The sequence below is a fragment of the Pogoniulus pusillus genome, chromosome 12 (genome assembly GCF_015220805.1).
Source record: "Pogoniulus pusillus isolate bPogPus1 chromosome 12, bPogPus1.pri, whole genome shotgun sequence".
Taxonomy (NCBI): domain Eukaryota; kingdom Metazoa; phylum Chordata; class Aves; order Piciformes; family Lybiidae; genus Pogoniulus; species Pogoniulus pusillus.
In genome coordinates, this window is record NC_087275.1 from 33,580,716 (window position 1) to 33,595,843 (window position 15,128).

Below are 15,128 nucleotides of genomic sequence, written 5' to 3' on the forward strand. Positions count from 1 at the left end.
TCACAGACACACACAGAGCCACCTGCACTCAGTGTGGTGTTTGTCTGTGTGGGGTCCCTGCTCCTTCTCCCTCTTGCCCACCCAATCTCACTGTAAAATCAAGGGAGTGGCTGCTGGTCCTGCCCTGGTGTAAGCATGAGTCACAGAGTGCCAGGGGCTGGAACGGACCCCCAGAGAGCAGCCAGCCCAAGCCCTGCCAAACCAGCAGCACCCAAGGCAGGGCACACACAGCACAGCCAGGGGGGTTGCAGTGGCTGCAGAGAAGGAGACTCCACAGCCTCTCTGAGCAGCCTGCTCCAGGCCTCTGCCACCCTCACAGCCAAAAAGCTTCCCCTCCTCTTGCCCTGCCACCTCCTCTGCCCCAGCTTGCCCCCAGTGCCCCTTGTGCTGCCCTGGGCCAGCCCTGAGCAGAGCCTGGCTGCGTCCTGCCCACACTGCCCTGCACAGCTTGGGCACAGCACTGAGGGCAGCCCTCAGGCTGCTCTGCTGCCAGCTGCCAGCTCCAGCTCCCTCAGCCTCTCCTCACAGGGCTCTGCTCCAGGCCCCTCCCCAGCCTTGCTGCCCTGCTCCAAACACCTTCCAGCACCTCAGCATCTCTCTGCAATGGAGAAGCCCAGAACTGGACACAGCACTCAAGGGGTGGCCTGAGCAGTGCTGAGCACAGGGGTGGGCACAAGAACCTCCCAACACTGCTCCTGAGCCAGCCCAGGATGCCATTGGCTCTGCTGCCTACCTGGGCACTGCTGCCTGCTCTGCAGCTCCTCTCTCGCAGCACCCCAGGGCCCTCTCTGCCTGCCTGCTCTCAGCCACTCTGGCCCCAGCCTGCAGTGCTGCTTGGGCTTGCTGTGGCCGAAGTGTAGAACCCTGCACTTTCCCTTTCTGGATACAGGTCTAATGTGTGCTCTGCTGAGATCAGGTCAGCACACTAAGATCAGTGTGTAAGACTGGTCCTGCAGTGCCCCAGCCCGGTGTGAAGGCAGCTTGCAGGCTGTCTGCAAACACTGGGTGCTGCCTGCTGGCCACAGCTCCTGCTCACAGCGCTGCCAGCGGCAGGAGTGACCTGGACAGTGCAGCGCAGATCCTAACTCCACAGCTCCTAGAGCCTCTGAAAATCAAAGGCTACGAAAAAAGTGCCTCATTAATGTGATGTCAGCAGCACTCTGCCAGCCTCAGGTTCAGTGCCAGCTCCCCTGCTCTGTTTCTCGTGAGGCAGGCAGAGTCCCCCCTGCTATCCAGAGAGGGGCCGGGCTGAGGGGGCTGCCAACCTGCACTGCAGCCAGGAGCTAAGGCAATTGGTGGGATTGACCCGGGACTGATACTGAGCGGATTTGCTGCTGCTCTGCCCAGTGGCAGCATTTCAGTGGCAGAGGGATGTGAACTGGGAAATGCATCTCCGTTCTGGGCAGCCTCCTGGGCAGGGCTGTGCTAGGAAGCAGAAGTTGCCCTGCATTTGTTGCTGGGATCAGCTTTCCAGCAAGGAATCACCTCACCCCTGCTTCCTCCTGGGACATCGTTCCTCGGATCAGAGTTTGGAGGGGACAGAGCCTTCCCAGATCAGAAGGGAGCTCAGAAGTGCTGATGGTAAGAGCTTTCACCAGAAGCTCTCTCTGGGCCTTCTTGCCCTAATCTCAGCATCTGCCACCTGCTGAGTGCTCGGTGCCTGTGCCTGGTGTCGCAGCAGTGCGTGGGAATGCTGCTGAGGAAACAGCTGCAGGGGACACCGCTTGTGTTTTCCTCAGGCATGTCTCATCTCGCATGACGACAGCGACACGGAGCACCTCTGCTGCGAGGACAGGCTGGGGGAGCCTCATCATGCCCAGGGACTCCTCTCAGCTAGACTCAGCTGCTCAAAGGCCTCATCCAGCCTGGCCTGCAGCACCCTCAGCAAGGAGCTCCGCGGGCTACCCTGGCGCCGTTGGCTCGCTGGCTCCGCGGCTGCGCTGGCTCCGCGGGCTCCCTCTGCCTGCGCGGCTGCCCGACCCGGAGCCTCCTCCCCGGCGGCAGCGGCGGCGCTCGGCTGCGGCGTGGGCAGGATGTGACATCAGGGACGCCCTCGGCCCGGCGCTGCGGGCTGTCGGCCGGGGCGGGCCCGGGAGCCGTGGCTTAAATCGCAGCCCCGGTGCTCGACTTTCACCGGGAAGGGCTGCGAGGGCTTCCCGGGCTGCCGCAGGCGCTGCGTAATGGCCCAGTGGCAGAGCCGGGGGCCGGCTGTTTCGGGTGGCACCTGAACGAACGAGCGAGGCGACAAGGCACAGCCGCGGAGCAGGCATCCCACATGGGTGAGCCCGGAGCGAACCCGAGCGCCGGCAAGCTGCAGGGAGCCGCGGGCCAGCTCTCTGCCACGTCCCTGGCACAGCCCGCGATGAGGGGTGAGTGACCGCTGCTGCCTCACACCAGCCGCTGCCAGGGTAGCGCCGGGCAGAGCCGCGCCGGGCAGAGCCGCGCCGGGCAGAGCCGCGCCGGGCAGAGCCACGCCGCAGCGGCGCGCTGCGGGGCAGGCCCGCGGCACAGCCCCTTCGCTTCCGGAGGGCTTTAGTGAGCTAAGCTGTAGGTGACGTTTTGGTGTGTCCCAGAAAAGAGTGCTGGGCTCTGCGCCACAGGCGGTGCGGTGCAGTGCAGCGCCGGGACCGCAGCACACCGAGACGGGCTGCAGTGTGGCAAGTCTGGCAGAGAAGGGCCAGCTGCGGGCTCAGCGCTGCCTCACTTCCTCTTCTACTTTTGCTGTCTTCGTTGACTTTCTTTTCTCCCCTCTCCTTTCTCCTCTCCCCTCTCCTTTCTCCTCTCCCCTCTCCTTTCTCCTCTCCCCTCTCCTTTCTCCTCTCCCCTCTCCTTTCTCCTCTCCCCTCTCCTTTCTCCTCTCCCCTCTCCTTTCTCCTCTCCCCTCTCCTTTTCCCTCTCCCCTCTCCTTTTCCCTCTCCCCTCTCCTTTTCCCTCTCCCCTCTCCTTTTCCCTCTCCCCTCTCCTTTTCCCTCTCCCCTCTCCTTTTCCCTCTCCCCTCTCCTTTTCCCTCTCCCCTCTCCTTTTCCCTCTCCCCTCTCCTTTTCCCTCTCCCCTCTCCTTTTCCCTCTCCCCTCTCCTTTTCCCTCTCCCCTCTCCTTTTCCCTCTCCCCTCTCCTTTTCCCTCTCCCCTCTCCTTTTCCCTCTCCCCTCTCCTTTTCCCTCTCCCCTCTCCTTTCTCCTCTCCTCTCGTCTCCTCTCCAGACAAGCAGAGTCACTCCACACAGCAGTTCAGCCAGGTGTGTATCCCTGCAGCTCTGCTTTCTGAGAACTTACTCCAGCACACGGTGAGTACAGAGTGAGTAAGGTCAGTTGAGCTGATGTGAGTGTACTCTGCCCTCGTTCCTTGCCTGGGCTGCTCAGGGTGCTCCCACTGCTACCAAACGGCAAACGGAGACCCTAGAACTGGACTGAGAAGATGCTCAGCCTGTTGGCTCCTGCCTCTCCTCAGGCACGTCCTGTGTGTCCATCCTGAGCTACGTAGGTGTGGCAATGCTGACAGGACGAGTGGGAGCAGTTTCAGACTGGAGATGAGCTGCAGTGAAATGGAGGCTGGCAGGAAGGGAGCCCAGATGCCACACTGCTGCACACAGGGCTTTTGGTGCTTTGAAGTCCGGGTTGGAGCCGTTCTCCTCTCTGCCTGCTCCTGCCAGTCGGCCAGCAGGCTGCTTGAGGCAGGGATGGGCTTGGCTCAGGCCACACACCTCAGGCTGGAGAGGGAAGACTTAGAGCATGGAAAGTACCACTTGTAAAGGTCTTCTGCATGGCATCTTCTACATACCCTCTGCTGTGACTGTAGAGCAGCCTGCCAGGAGCTGCAGGGGCTGCAAGCAGGCTGCAGAGGGACTGCTGGCAAAGGCCTGCAGGGACAGGAGGAGGGCAATGGTTTGAGCTGAGAGCAGAGCAGCCTGAGCTTGGCTGTGAGGAACAAGTTGTGCAGCAGGAGACTGCTGCCACCCTGCAACAGGTTGCCCAGGGAGGGAGCTGAGTGCCCATGGCTGGCTGTTGGAGGTGAGGCTGGGCAAGGCTGTGAGCAACCTGCTCTAGCGGAGGATGTTGCTGCTGAGTGCAGGGCTTGGGCTGGATGCCTTTTGGAGCTCCCTGCCAGTCCAAAGGCAGAGGCAGAGGTGATGTTCTTGTCTCCTGGCGGGGAGTGCAGCTGCTCAGCACCCCACACTCCAGAGAGCAGCTGTCCTTTTGTCTCAGTTCCTCCTAGCAGCTGCTCCCAGGAAAGCTCCAAGGAAAGGTTGGCAGCTGCAGGATTAAAGTAGAAGAGCAGTCTGGTGAGGTAGCCCAGGTGAAAGAAGGGAAGGGTCCATGAAGATGTTTGTCCTCTCCCTGCCTCTCTCCACAGACTTTGTTTCAGATTGGTCTCCTGTACACGATGCCTCTGTTCATGGACGTCTGCTTGCCTTGAGGAACCTCATCCAGCAGGTACTTCCCCGCAGCTGATAGGACTTCCGCTGGGTTTCTACAGTGGTTGTATGGAGCCTGTGCCTCCCTGCTGAGCTCCGTGCTGAGACAGTCACATTGAGTGAAGCCTGCATGGAACAGGCTGAGGTTGCCCTGCAAGCAGTTCCTTCCCTTGCACAACCCCTGTGCATGAGGTTAGCAGGGCCTAGGTAGTGCAGACAATGGGACCCTGACTGCTGCTGTCTTCACGTGTCTGGGGAGTTCCTTCCGCAGCTCTGGTTAGGTCACAGGCAGCTCCAGGCAGGTGAGGCTTCAGTTCAGCCACACCCGAAGCTGCGTCTGAGAGCCTGAGGGCAACCAGGACCTCTGCTCCCACTGCAGAAGGGAGAAGAAATTTCTGAGCCTCGCTGCTCCTCTGCTTTGGAAGTCTTGGATTTAGCCTGCAGAGCTGATGGAAGGGGAAGGGAGATTGGACTTGTTTGCAGCCAAGCCCTCTGGAGCACCAGGAGCTGTAGAAACAAAGGACCCTGCATAGTCACACTGGTGGTTTCTGCTTTGCTGCCTCGCTGCAAAGAGCAGAAGCGCCTCAGGATTCAGTCCTGGGCAGCAGGCACAGGCTCGGAGGCTGGAGCGGTGCTGTAGGAAGGTGGCAGTCACCACCCTGTCAGCAACTCTAGCAGCAGTAGAGCTTTATCTTTGAATCTTTATCTTTTATTTATTGACTTATTTCCCCCCTACATGTGCTGCTGATGGTGTAGTAGAAATAAGATCCTGCTGTGTTCCTTGCAAGGTGCCCGCTCTGTCCCTTGGGCAGTCCTCTGTGCCCCTTAGCAGTGTGTAGCACTCATGACCCCTGGTGTGCTGTGCCAGTGCCCAGCCAAAACACTCCAGCCTGGGTTTTGCTGCTTACCTCTTGAGAAGAGTAACTGCCAGGCAGCTCTGATGGTGGGTGAGGTTTGTGTGTTAGAGTGGCTTTTGCTGGTTGGCTGCAGTGACCTCTTCCCTTGCTTCCCCAGGGCAGTGCTGTTAATCTGCTGACAGCAGACCAGGTGTCTCCTCTCCATGGAGCCTGCCTGGGTGGCCACGCTGCCTGTGCCAGCATCCTGATAAAACATGGTGCTCAGGTGAGTAGGTGATGGGCAGGCTGCTGGTGTGGTATCACACTTCAGTGCTCAATGATGGACTGTTTTGTGCCAGCACAGCACTGCTGCTTACCCTCTCTGCTTAGCTCTGCTTCAGGTGCACACAGGTCACAAAATGCACTCCTTGCACAGCCCCCAAAGCACAGATTTAAGCAAGAGCTCTTAGTGCTCTGCAGGGGAAGCTGCCATGTGCTCGCTGTGTACTGGAAAAGCATGGGGGGGTTCCTCTGGCAGGGAGTTTGTAACCCTGCAGCATTTCAAGGAGCATTTTGTTCACTGCACATGTTAGCTTCTGCTGTCCACAGGCAGCCTGCAGCAGAGCCAGATTGGTAATGATGAAATGGGAAGGCAGTGGGAACAAGATGCAGGGGAAGTGGGGAGATGGAGGTGTGTGTGGCCTCTGCTTGTCCAGCTAGTGTCAAAATTGGAGTGAGGGCTGCCCTCAGTGCTGTGCCCAAGCTGTGCAGGGCAGTGTGGGCAGGACACAGGCAGGCTCTGCTCAGGGCTGGCCCAGGGCAGCACAAGGGGCACTGGGGGCAAGCTGGGGCAGAGGAGGTGGCAGGGCAAGAGGAGGGGAAGCTTTTTGTCTGTGAGGGTGGCAGAGGCCTGGAGCAGGCTGCCCAGAGAGGCTGTGGAGTCTCCTTCTCTGCAGCCACTGCAACCCCCCTGGCTGTGTTGTGTGTGCCCTGCCCTGGGTGCTGCTGCTCTGGCAGGGCTTGGGCTGGATGCTCTCTGCAGCTCTTGGTGACTCCCAAGAGATGCTGGAGCAGCACTTATTAACCATTCTTGTGCAGGAGGACAGACCTAGGGGCAGTTTTGCCAAAGGTTTTCTTAAGTGAGGTTTGTCATAAACCCTCCGAAATCTCCCGAAGCGGGAGGCAGCTTATGCCAGCAGTTAATAACAGCAGTGTTGAGCTCTGTCTTCTTGAGAAACTGGAGAGTTCTCATCTGCTTTGGAAGCCTGAGAAGACCAAAGACCCCCCAGGTGATGGTGCTGTTCTCCTCCAGGTGAATGCAGTGACTGTTGACTGGCACACTCCTCTCTTCAGTGCCTGTGTCAGTGGCAGTGTGGCTTGCTTGGCTTTATTGCTGCAGCACGGAGCCAGCCTGCACCCGCCCTGTGACTTGGCGTCCCCCATCCATGAGGCTGCCAAGAGAGGTGAGCCCACAGACAGCAGCATTCCTTTCCCTGCTACCAGCAGGGTGCTGAAGTGGAAGGGAGAGAGAAAGAAAATGAAGAAATGCTTAGCCCAGGGGCTGTGCAGTGTGGAGAAGGGTGAGAAGGGACCTTATCAATGTCTATCTATATCTGAGGTGCGGGTGCCAGGCTCTGTGTGGTGGTGCCCAGTGACAGCACAAGACACAACAGGTAGAGGCTGCAACCCAGGAGGTGCCACCTGAGCATGAGGAGACACTGCTGTATGGTGAGGGTGCTGGAGCCCTGGAGCAGGCTGCCCAGAGAGGCTGTGGAGTGTCTTCTCTGCAGCCATTGCAAACCCCCCTGGCTGTGTTCCTGTGTGCCCTGCCCTGGGTGCTGCTGCTCTGGCATAGGGTTTGAATTGATGCTCTGTGGTGGTCACTTCCAAACCCTGACAGTGATTCTGCAGTACTCTTGGTGTGGGTCTGTGGACCACTTTCCTAGTTGCTGTCATCATGAAGGGTGCAGATCTTGCCCCTGTTGCTCACTGAGGACAGCTCAGCTCAGCTCTTGGGGCATCTGAATTCATATAATGACATCTGAAAGGTGCCAGTCAGTGTCTGCAGTGTGGGCACCTGAGTGAGTCAGCAGACTGCCTTGAGCAGCGGTGTGCAGAACACGGCAGGGTGTGGCTTGCAGCTGGTGGCAGCTGGAGGAGCTTTGGCTGCTCTGCAGCTCCTGTTCTCCCGAGCGGGAAGGCTGTGGTGGGTGGCAGTGGCACTGCCGAGGCTATGCCAAGTGGCACTGCTCTGCTGGGGCTTTGGAGAGAGCCTCCCTGTGAGCTGACCCTTCCTTCCTCCCTGTCAAGGCCACGTGCAGTGCGTGCAGCTCCTCTGCTCGCAGGGGGTGGACATGGACGGCAGCATCCCGCACCTGGGCACTCCTCTCTACGTGGCCTGTCAGAGCCAGCAGGTGCAGTGTGCAAGGACACTGCTCGAGGCAGGTGAGGCTGGGAGCTTTTGTGTCCTCCAGCTTCCAGCCATGGCTTCTCTGGGCTCTGGGCCCAGGGGATGTTTCTGCCCTGGGCAGCCCTGGGTTGAAGCGGGGAGGCTGCAAGTGGCTGAGCTGGGAAGGAGAAAATGTCCTTTCCCTGTTCTTCCCTCTGCACTGGAGGTGCTTGTGCCACCTGGAGAACAGGGCATTGTGTCCTGAAGGACAGCAGCAAAGGGGCCAACTGGGGCACTTCAGATAAACAGTTTGGGACTGATACTCCTTGAAAACTAACAGAGATTGGCAAACAAAGCCTAAAAAAGCCCCAAGCATTCGTTCTCAGGACTTTAATAGCAAACACCTGACAAAAGAGATTGGTTAGCTTTGCTTTAAGGGACCTACAGGAGGGCTGGGGAGGGACTATTGACAAGATCTTGCTATGACAGGATGGGGAGGAATGGTTTTGAACTGGCAGAGGGGAGATTGGAACTGGATCACAGAACCACAGAATCAACAAGGCTGGCAGAGAGCTCCAAGCTCACCCAGCCCAGCCTATCCCCCAGCCCTACTCAGTCAACCAGGCCATGGCACTAAGTGCCCCATCCAGGCTTGCTTTAACACATCCAGGCACAGCGACTCCACCACCTGAGTGCCATGGTCTGGTTGACTGGATAGGGCTGGGGAATAGGTTGGGCTGGATGAACTTGGAGCTCTCTTCCAGCCTGGCTGGTTCTATGATTCTAGGTGAATGCTGCAGCAGTTGCAGATCACCAGAGAGACAGCAGCCAGTGCAGGACATGGAAAGGGGCTGCTCGGAGGTCATTGCTCTTTGTCATGATCCCTTGTCATTTCTTGGTGTCCAGGAGCAGATGTGAACAGTGGCAAGGGCTTGGACTCCCCTCTGCATGCAGCTGCCAGGAGCTGCAGTGTGGAGCTGGTGACACTGCTACTGGACTTTGGAGCTGACATGTGGGTGAAGAATGCTGACAGCAAGAGGCCGATGGAGCTGGTCCCTCCCAGCAGCCCTGTGGGCAGACTGCTCCTGCAGAAAGAAGGTGCCCCTTAGAGCTTGTTTGATTTGTTCCCTCAGGGCTTGTTAGGGGGAAAAACAGACAAGAGGACAGTGCTGAAAACCAGATTCTATAGCAGCATGCTGCTGACACTGTGAAGCTGAACGTGGTGAAGCCTCCCTCCAGCTGCTGACACAGGGACACTGTCTGCAGGTATCCTGAGGCACAGAATGGGTTGGGTTGGAAGGGACCCTAAAGCTCATCCAGTTCCAGCCCCCTGCCATGGGCAGGGACACCTCCCACCAGCCCAGGGTGCTCAGGGTCTCATCCAACCTGACCTTCAACACCTCTAGGGGGGTTGTGGAGTACAGAATCACCCAATATGATCAAAGATCAAAGACCACATTGGTGATTCTGTGATCCACAGCCTCCCCGGACAGCCTGTGCCAGTGTCTCGCCACCCTCACTCTAAAGGATTTCTTTCTCGTCTCCAGTGTCAATCTGCCCTCCTCAAGCTTCAGTCCATTCCCTCTTGTCCTGTCACTCCCAGCCCTTGTCCAAAGTCACTTCCCAGAGGTGTCCCCTCCCTGCTCATTTACCTCCCCTTTGCTTTCTGCAGTGTCTCTCCTTATCTCCTCCCCACTCCCAGCATCCACCCCCAAGGCCCATGCTGGCTCCTGCTCCCCTTGTCCCTCTTACCTGCTCCCCACTAGCTCCCCACAGCCCTCTGCCCCTGTTGGTACTGTGCTGCAGATGTCATGGTCAGGAGTAGCACTCAGCATCTGCCTGCTGCTGAGGAGAACGGCCCAGAGGAGCAGCCAATGCCAAAGCCAGGCCAGCAGCAGAGCAGGGCTGGTGTGCAGCAGCATGGGGCAGCAGCAGGTGACACAAAATGCGTCACAGCTGTGCGGGGGGCAGGGAGAGGTTGATGCTACTGATGCTAATTGCAGCTTTGTAGTAATAGAAGTTTGGGTTGGTACTGATGATCTTTAAGTCCAACCATTAACCCAGCACTGCCAAGCCCAAACCCTGTCACTCAGCACCACACCTACAAGACTTTTAAGTAACTCCAGGGATGCTGGAGGGACTCCCCCATTTCCCCAGGCAGCCTGTTCCAGTGCTGAGAACCCTTTGGGTGAAGAAATGATTCCTAGTGTCCAATCCAGGCCTCCTCTGGTGTGGCTTGAGGCCCTTTCTCTGGTTCCTCTCACTTGTTACCTGGGAGCAGAGACCACCCCCACCTTGTGACAGCTCCTCTCAGGTCCTAGGCTTGAGCTGCAGTGCAGCAGGCCAATGTCCTTCGGTGGGTGCAGGGCTGGCTTTGAACTGCTGAGTGTTCTGGGGCATGAAACGGGCTGCAGGAGGAGGGGGGTGCAGAGCTAGGGGGTGCAGCCCCTGTCTAAGCTGTGCCTGGCTCCCCCCGCAGGGCCTCTGTCCTTGATGCAGCTGTGCCGCCTGTGCATCAGGAGCTGCTTTGGGCACAAGCAGCACCAGAACATAGCTGCGCTGCTCCTCCCGGATGAGCTCAGGCAGTTCCTGCTCCATGCCTAAGCCTTCCATGCTCAAACGTGGCGCCTCGGAGCACAGCAAGGTTGGTTGAGCAAAGACTTTCCTCGCCCCTGGCACTGCCAGTCTGTTAACTTACAGTAGTTCCAGCTCTCTGCTGAAGCCCTGGGTGCAAGAAGCATGGCACTGACCAGCTCACGCAGGCCTTGCTGCTGTCACCCCCCAGCAAATCCTTCCCTTGGAAAGGAAAATTCTGCATGGCAGGAGGGTGAAGCTTGGAAAAGTAACTTCTAGCTTAGAGAAGCTAGAAAATGAGGAGGGCACTTGAAAGCACAGCTCTTGATCCTCCTGGACCGCTTCAGGGCCTCGTGGCTGGCAGCCACATCTCACCCAGCACTGGCAGCAGCTCGTGTGTGCAGGAGGGAGATGCAGGGTGGCTGCCCTTGCTCTGTGAGGCCTGCTCCTGGCATCTGTGAGGCCTGTACCCACACTGCCCAGATGAGGACCCTGCAAAGGCAGGAGTCCCTCTGGCAGAGGTTAGAGTTTGCAAGCATATCCCACTGCAGAGGGATGAGCTCCAGCCAGCAGTTAGGCCAGCATCTGAAACGTGCCTTCCTGACGTGGCAGCCAGGGGTTGCTGCTGCTTGCAGCTCCCTACAGTGCAGATTTTGACTCATCCCTTGCAGTCACTTGTTCCTGGTGCTTTGAGACCTGAGGGAGCCACAGGTCAGAGCTGAGTGTCCTTGGGCTGTGTCACCTTTCAAGGACACAAACAGGCTGCCAGTCACAGGCTCTGAGTGCTGCCCCTTCCTGCCCAGATGATGTTTCCCAAGCATTTCTCAGTGGGCACCAGAAAAACAACAGCTTCTTTCCCCACCCCAGGAAAGGGAACTGGAGAGGGAGAGAAGTTTTCTGCTTGGAGGGGAGCTCCTCTGTTCATAGCATTCACAGCAGCATGGAAATGATCACCTCTGTCCGAGGCTGCTTGCTGGGCTGCCAGCTCAGGCTCAGTCCAGCATGACCTACGTGGCTGTCATTGCCCCGAGCTGTGAGGACAAACAGCACCTCCAGCTGGGCTTTAACACTGGGTGTTTCTCTTTGCCTCCCAGGAACATCTGCTGCTGCCTCAAACCAAAGTGTGGCTGTGACCACTCTGTTCCCCTAGCTCTCCTGGCGATACCAACTGCCTGGCACATGCAGGAGGAGGGGTGCCAAGGCTCTTCTGCTGCTGTCCTCTCTCCTCTCCAGCTCTGGTGCATCTGCATCACCTGGGAGCAGAACCACACCCCTGTGTCACCTGTGCACTGGAGAGGCAGGCCAAGCACCTCAAGGCTTTTGGAGATCCTTGGGTTTTGCATTGCACCGTGGAGATTCCTGCAAGAGTGGGCTTGGTGTGCAAAAGCTGCCTTGGCATCTCAGCAGTGAGGTACATGGAGCTCTGGTGCTCATCTGGGTGCAGGCACTGCCAGCCTGCGGTGCACAAACTCCTCTGGTGTTTGCTGCAGTGCTGGGCTGGGAGCTGCCAGTCTGCCTTTTGCACCCAGGACGTTGAGGAGGATGGGCCAAATGCTGCCTGGCTGCTGGTATTTGGTGTCGGTTGCAGTGCAGTCTCGGCGGGGCAGCCTGGCTGCTGGCTGCAGGTAGTTTAGTTCCTTTGTGCTGACTGAACACAGCAGCAGCAATTCTGTTTATTTTCAGAGTCACACAATGTCGGGGGCTGGGAGGGACCCCCAGAGGTCATCCAGCCCAATGCCCCTGCCAGAGCAGCAGCACCCAGGGCAGGGCACACAGGAACACAGCCAGAGCTCTAAGCACTGCAGAGGTTCTGGCTCACCTGCTGTGGGTCCCATCCCCACTGGTGCTCATTTTGCCACTAAACTCCAGCTATGGCCCTCCCGCGGCTGCTGTGCCCTCTGCAGCCCTGCAGTCTGCGTGCATGGGGGCCGGAGCAAACAACCTCATTTCACAGCACACATCAGGCTCTGAAGCTGCTTCAGCTGAGAGTAAAAACCTGGTGCTTGAACTACCGTTTTGGCCCCCTCAGACTTCCATTAAAGTGCAGCTATTCCAATATAACCAGGGGGAATGAAGAGTTCTTGGTGGAATTCTGTGCAAATGGCTTCTGTTCTGATTTTTTAATCTCTTCAGCCCATTTTCTCTCTGAGGTTGAGTTCTTCCTCCCACTAATGCACTCACTGACTCACGTCTGTGGAGTACCTTGCTCCTGGCTCCCCTGCCTGCCTGCCTCATTACATGTATTTATTGCTGCATTTCTCTGAAGCCATTTCATTAGACTCTGCTTTATGGTTATGGCAGGAATTTACTGTCAGCACACAGTGCCCTTTCATGCTCAGAGCAGCACCGAGTTCGTTCTGGCTCTTACATTTTATTAATCTCTTTCAATCACTTAAAAATGAATAATAAAAAATAAAGCAGTTAAGTTACTGCAGGATTTTGCTTCTTTCCATTAACAGCCAAATCAACCTAATTTCCTGCAGCTTTCTGCTTTATAGCTGAAAGCTTTGGTGTGGATTACTTTTTGGAGAGCTATTATGAGTGCCCACAGGCAGCACGAGTTCAGTAAAGTATCAGCTGCTGGATCTCCAAAGAGCTCCTGGGGAAGAACTCCCAGCTCTTTGTTTGCAGCATTCTCTGGTTCATTCAGGGGTGTTTCTGTTAGCTTAGCCTCATGAGATGTGACCTCCAGCACTGGCATCTCTCAAGTGGCACAAGCCTTGGGCATTAATGTGAACGCTGCCGAGGGGGTTGGGAAGCACTTTTGGAAGAGTCCAGAAGGCGAAAATGGTGAGAATTCTGTCTTGGCTGAGAGGAACTTCTGCATCCAGACCCAGATGTTCTTCAGCATCTCTGTGGGTGCCATGGGCAGAGGCACTGAGTGCAGCCTCAGCAAGTTTGCTGCCCACACCAAGCTGTGTGGTGCAGCAGCCAGGCTGGAGGGCAGGATCCATCCAGAGGGACCTGGGCAGGCTGCAGAGGTGGGCACAAGCCAAGCTCAGGAGGTCCAACAAGACCAAGGGCAAGGTCCTGCAGCTGGGTGGAGGCAATGCCAAGCACCAATGCAGGCTGGGCAGGGAGTGTCTGGAGAGCAGCCCTGAGGAGAGGGACTTGGGGGTGCTGCTGGAGGAGAAGCTGAGCAGGAGCCAGCAGTGTGCACTTGCAGCCCAGAAAGCCAAGCAGAGCCTGGGCTGCAGCAGCAGCAGTGTGGCCAGCAGGGCCAGGGAGGGGATTCTCCCTCTCTGCTCTGCTCTGCTGAGACCCCACCTGGAGTCCTGCATCCAGCTCTGGAGCCCCTGGGACAAGAGGGATGTGGAGATGCTGGAGAGTGTCCAGAGCAGGGCCAGGAGGATGCTGAGAGGCTGCAGCAGCTCTGCTGTGAGCACAGCCTGAAAGAGTTGGGGCTGTGCAGGCTGGAGCAGAGGAGGCTCCCAGCACCTGAAGGGGGCCGTGCAAACAGGTAGGAGCCGTCCACAAGAGGGACAGCGCAGTCAGGCAGAGCCTGTCCTGCCGGCACTCTGGCAGGAGCGCTCTCAAGTCGGGGCCTCTCAAGACGGGAGACTCCCAAGGCAGGAGCCCCTTCCCTTCTCCCTTGCTCCCTGCATGCTTTTCAGACCGAGGGTCCGCGGAGCTGCTGCGCCGGGCGCGGAGCCCAGCTCCAGCCGCACAGGTGCGCAGCGGCGCCCCCTGCTGTTCCCCTTCAAGCCTGCAGGGCGGGGGGGGGTAGCAGTTTTCATGCCTTCTCCCATTCAAACCCGCGGGGGGGGGGGGGGAGGGGATAAAAAAGGAAGCTGGGGTACCCTGGAACACAGAGCTACACTCCTTTGCTTGGCATCCAGGTCACCAAAGCCACTCAGGTGCCATGCTGCACCAATCTGCCTGGGCCGGAGAGGGAAGGAAGGCTGCTGGGGACTCACGGGAGGCCTCACCTGTCTCAGCCCCAAGTTCTTGTAAGCTGATTGCTGCAGTTGGTGGTTGGCAAGGAGACGGTGCCAGGGTGTTGGGGAAGGAGCCAGAGCAGTTTGGCTGCTCCGCTGGCACAGCACTGCGTGTGGTGCTGCTCCCAGGGAGGAGTGAGCACAAGGCAGCACACGCAGCTGGAGGAACAAGGGCAGGAGAAGCCTCTTACAGCTTCATGGGGAAGGAAGAGCCTCGTGGGGTGGTCAGCACAGTGTGATGCATCCTCCTGCCCAACCTTCCCTCTCCCTGGAAGGTGAACCCTGGGAGCCTTGCTGGTTAATGTTGCTATGCACAGGAGTTTGAGCTCTGTGCCCAAAGCACATACGTGTGGCCATGGCACCTGGGGACATGGCGCAGTGGCCATGGTGCTGTTGGGTCCCTGGTTGAACTCAACCATCTCACAGGTCTTCTCCATCCCAAACAATTCTATGATTCTGTGTTTTTCACTGTTGCTGTGGCTCAGGGTTTCCTCCCCAGTGATCTAGCATGTCCTAGAGCCCCAATTCTTCAATCCCATCTCCAAACTCATCCCTGATTTAATCCTTCTTGCTCAGCAATCTCTCATCTGTCCTCACCTTTGCTACATGCAGACTCCATCTCCACACACACTCAATCTTCCCCTCTCTAGGTTTTCCATCTTGCTCTGGTCCCCCTATGCTCCCAGTTCCAGTTCTGATTTCCTTCCAAGCATTCTCTGATTCATCTTTCCCCATCCAGTCTCTTCCTGCAGCCATCTTCACTCTCCTACTTCACAAGCCTTGGCCTGACTTTAACGGGTGAGTTGCTGACCACACAGCAGCAGGAGAGACAGGAGAGAGCACAGAGGAGTGGTGCTGGCTGCTCTTTCTCCAGTGGGCAGCACATCACAGGCAGGAAAAGCACCTGAAAGGAAATTCTTCTGCCCCTAAAGGGCAGAAGGAAGACAATGGAGCCCTCACTTCCAGCATTCAGTTTCCA

General features: G+C 57.7%; 1 protein-coding gene across 5 annotated transcripts; it reads left to right on the forward strand.

Moving 5' to 3' along the window:
- The first annotated feature begins 2,003 nt into the window (after window positions 1-2,003).
- Window positions 2,004-12,641, forward strand: ASB9 (ankyrin repeat and SOCS box containing 9). 5 transcript variants are annotated; one of them, XR_010304202.1, is made up of 8 exons: window positions 2,009-2,369; window positions 4,352-4,431; window positions 5,427-5,534; window positions 6,561-6,711; window positions 7,559-7,693; window positions 8,544-8,649; window positions 8,771-8,903; window positions 10,117-10,203. XR_010304202.1 is itself a non-coding variant. In XM_064152114.1 (8 exons), exons 1-7 carry the CDS (start codon window positions 2,276-2,278, stop codon window positions 10,239-10,241), a joined length of 885 nt encoding a protein of 294 aa, XP_064008184.1. In that variant the 5' UTR covers window positions 2,011-2,275; the 3' UTR covers window positions 10,242-10,281; window positions 11,306-12,641. The 5 variants fall into 5 exon arrangements, 4 of the variants coding, with proteins under 4 accessions (XP_064008188.1, XP_064008186.1, XP_064008185.1 ...); XM_064152114.1 differs by lacking the exon at window positions 8,771-8,903 and adding an exon at window positions 11,306-12,641 and having other exon boundaries at window positions 2,011-2,369; window positions 8,544-8,735; window positions 10,117-10,281; XM_064152115.1 differs by lacking the exons at window positions 7,559-7,693; window positions 8,771-8,903 and adding an exon at window positions 11,306-12,641 and having other exon boundaries at window positions 8,544-8,735; window positions 10,117-10,281.
- The last annotated feature ends 2,487 nt before the right edge of the window (window positions 12,642-15,128 follow it).

Coding starts and splice junctions, on each gene's coding strand:
- ASB9 (XM_064152114.1), top strand. CDS start 2,276: ATGGGTGAGCCCGGAGCGAACCCGAGCGCCGGCAAGCTGCAGGGAGCC. Junction 2,370..4,351: donor GGCACAGCCCGCGATGAGGG/GTGAGTGACCGC, acceptor CTCTCTCCACAG/ACTTTGTTTCAGATTGGTCT. Junction 8,736..10,116: donor ACTGCTCCTGCAGAAAGAAG/GTGCCCCTTAGA, acceptor CTCCCCCCGCAG/GGCCTCTGTCCTTGATGCAG.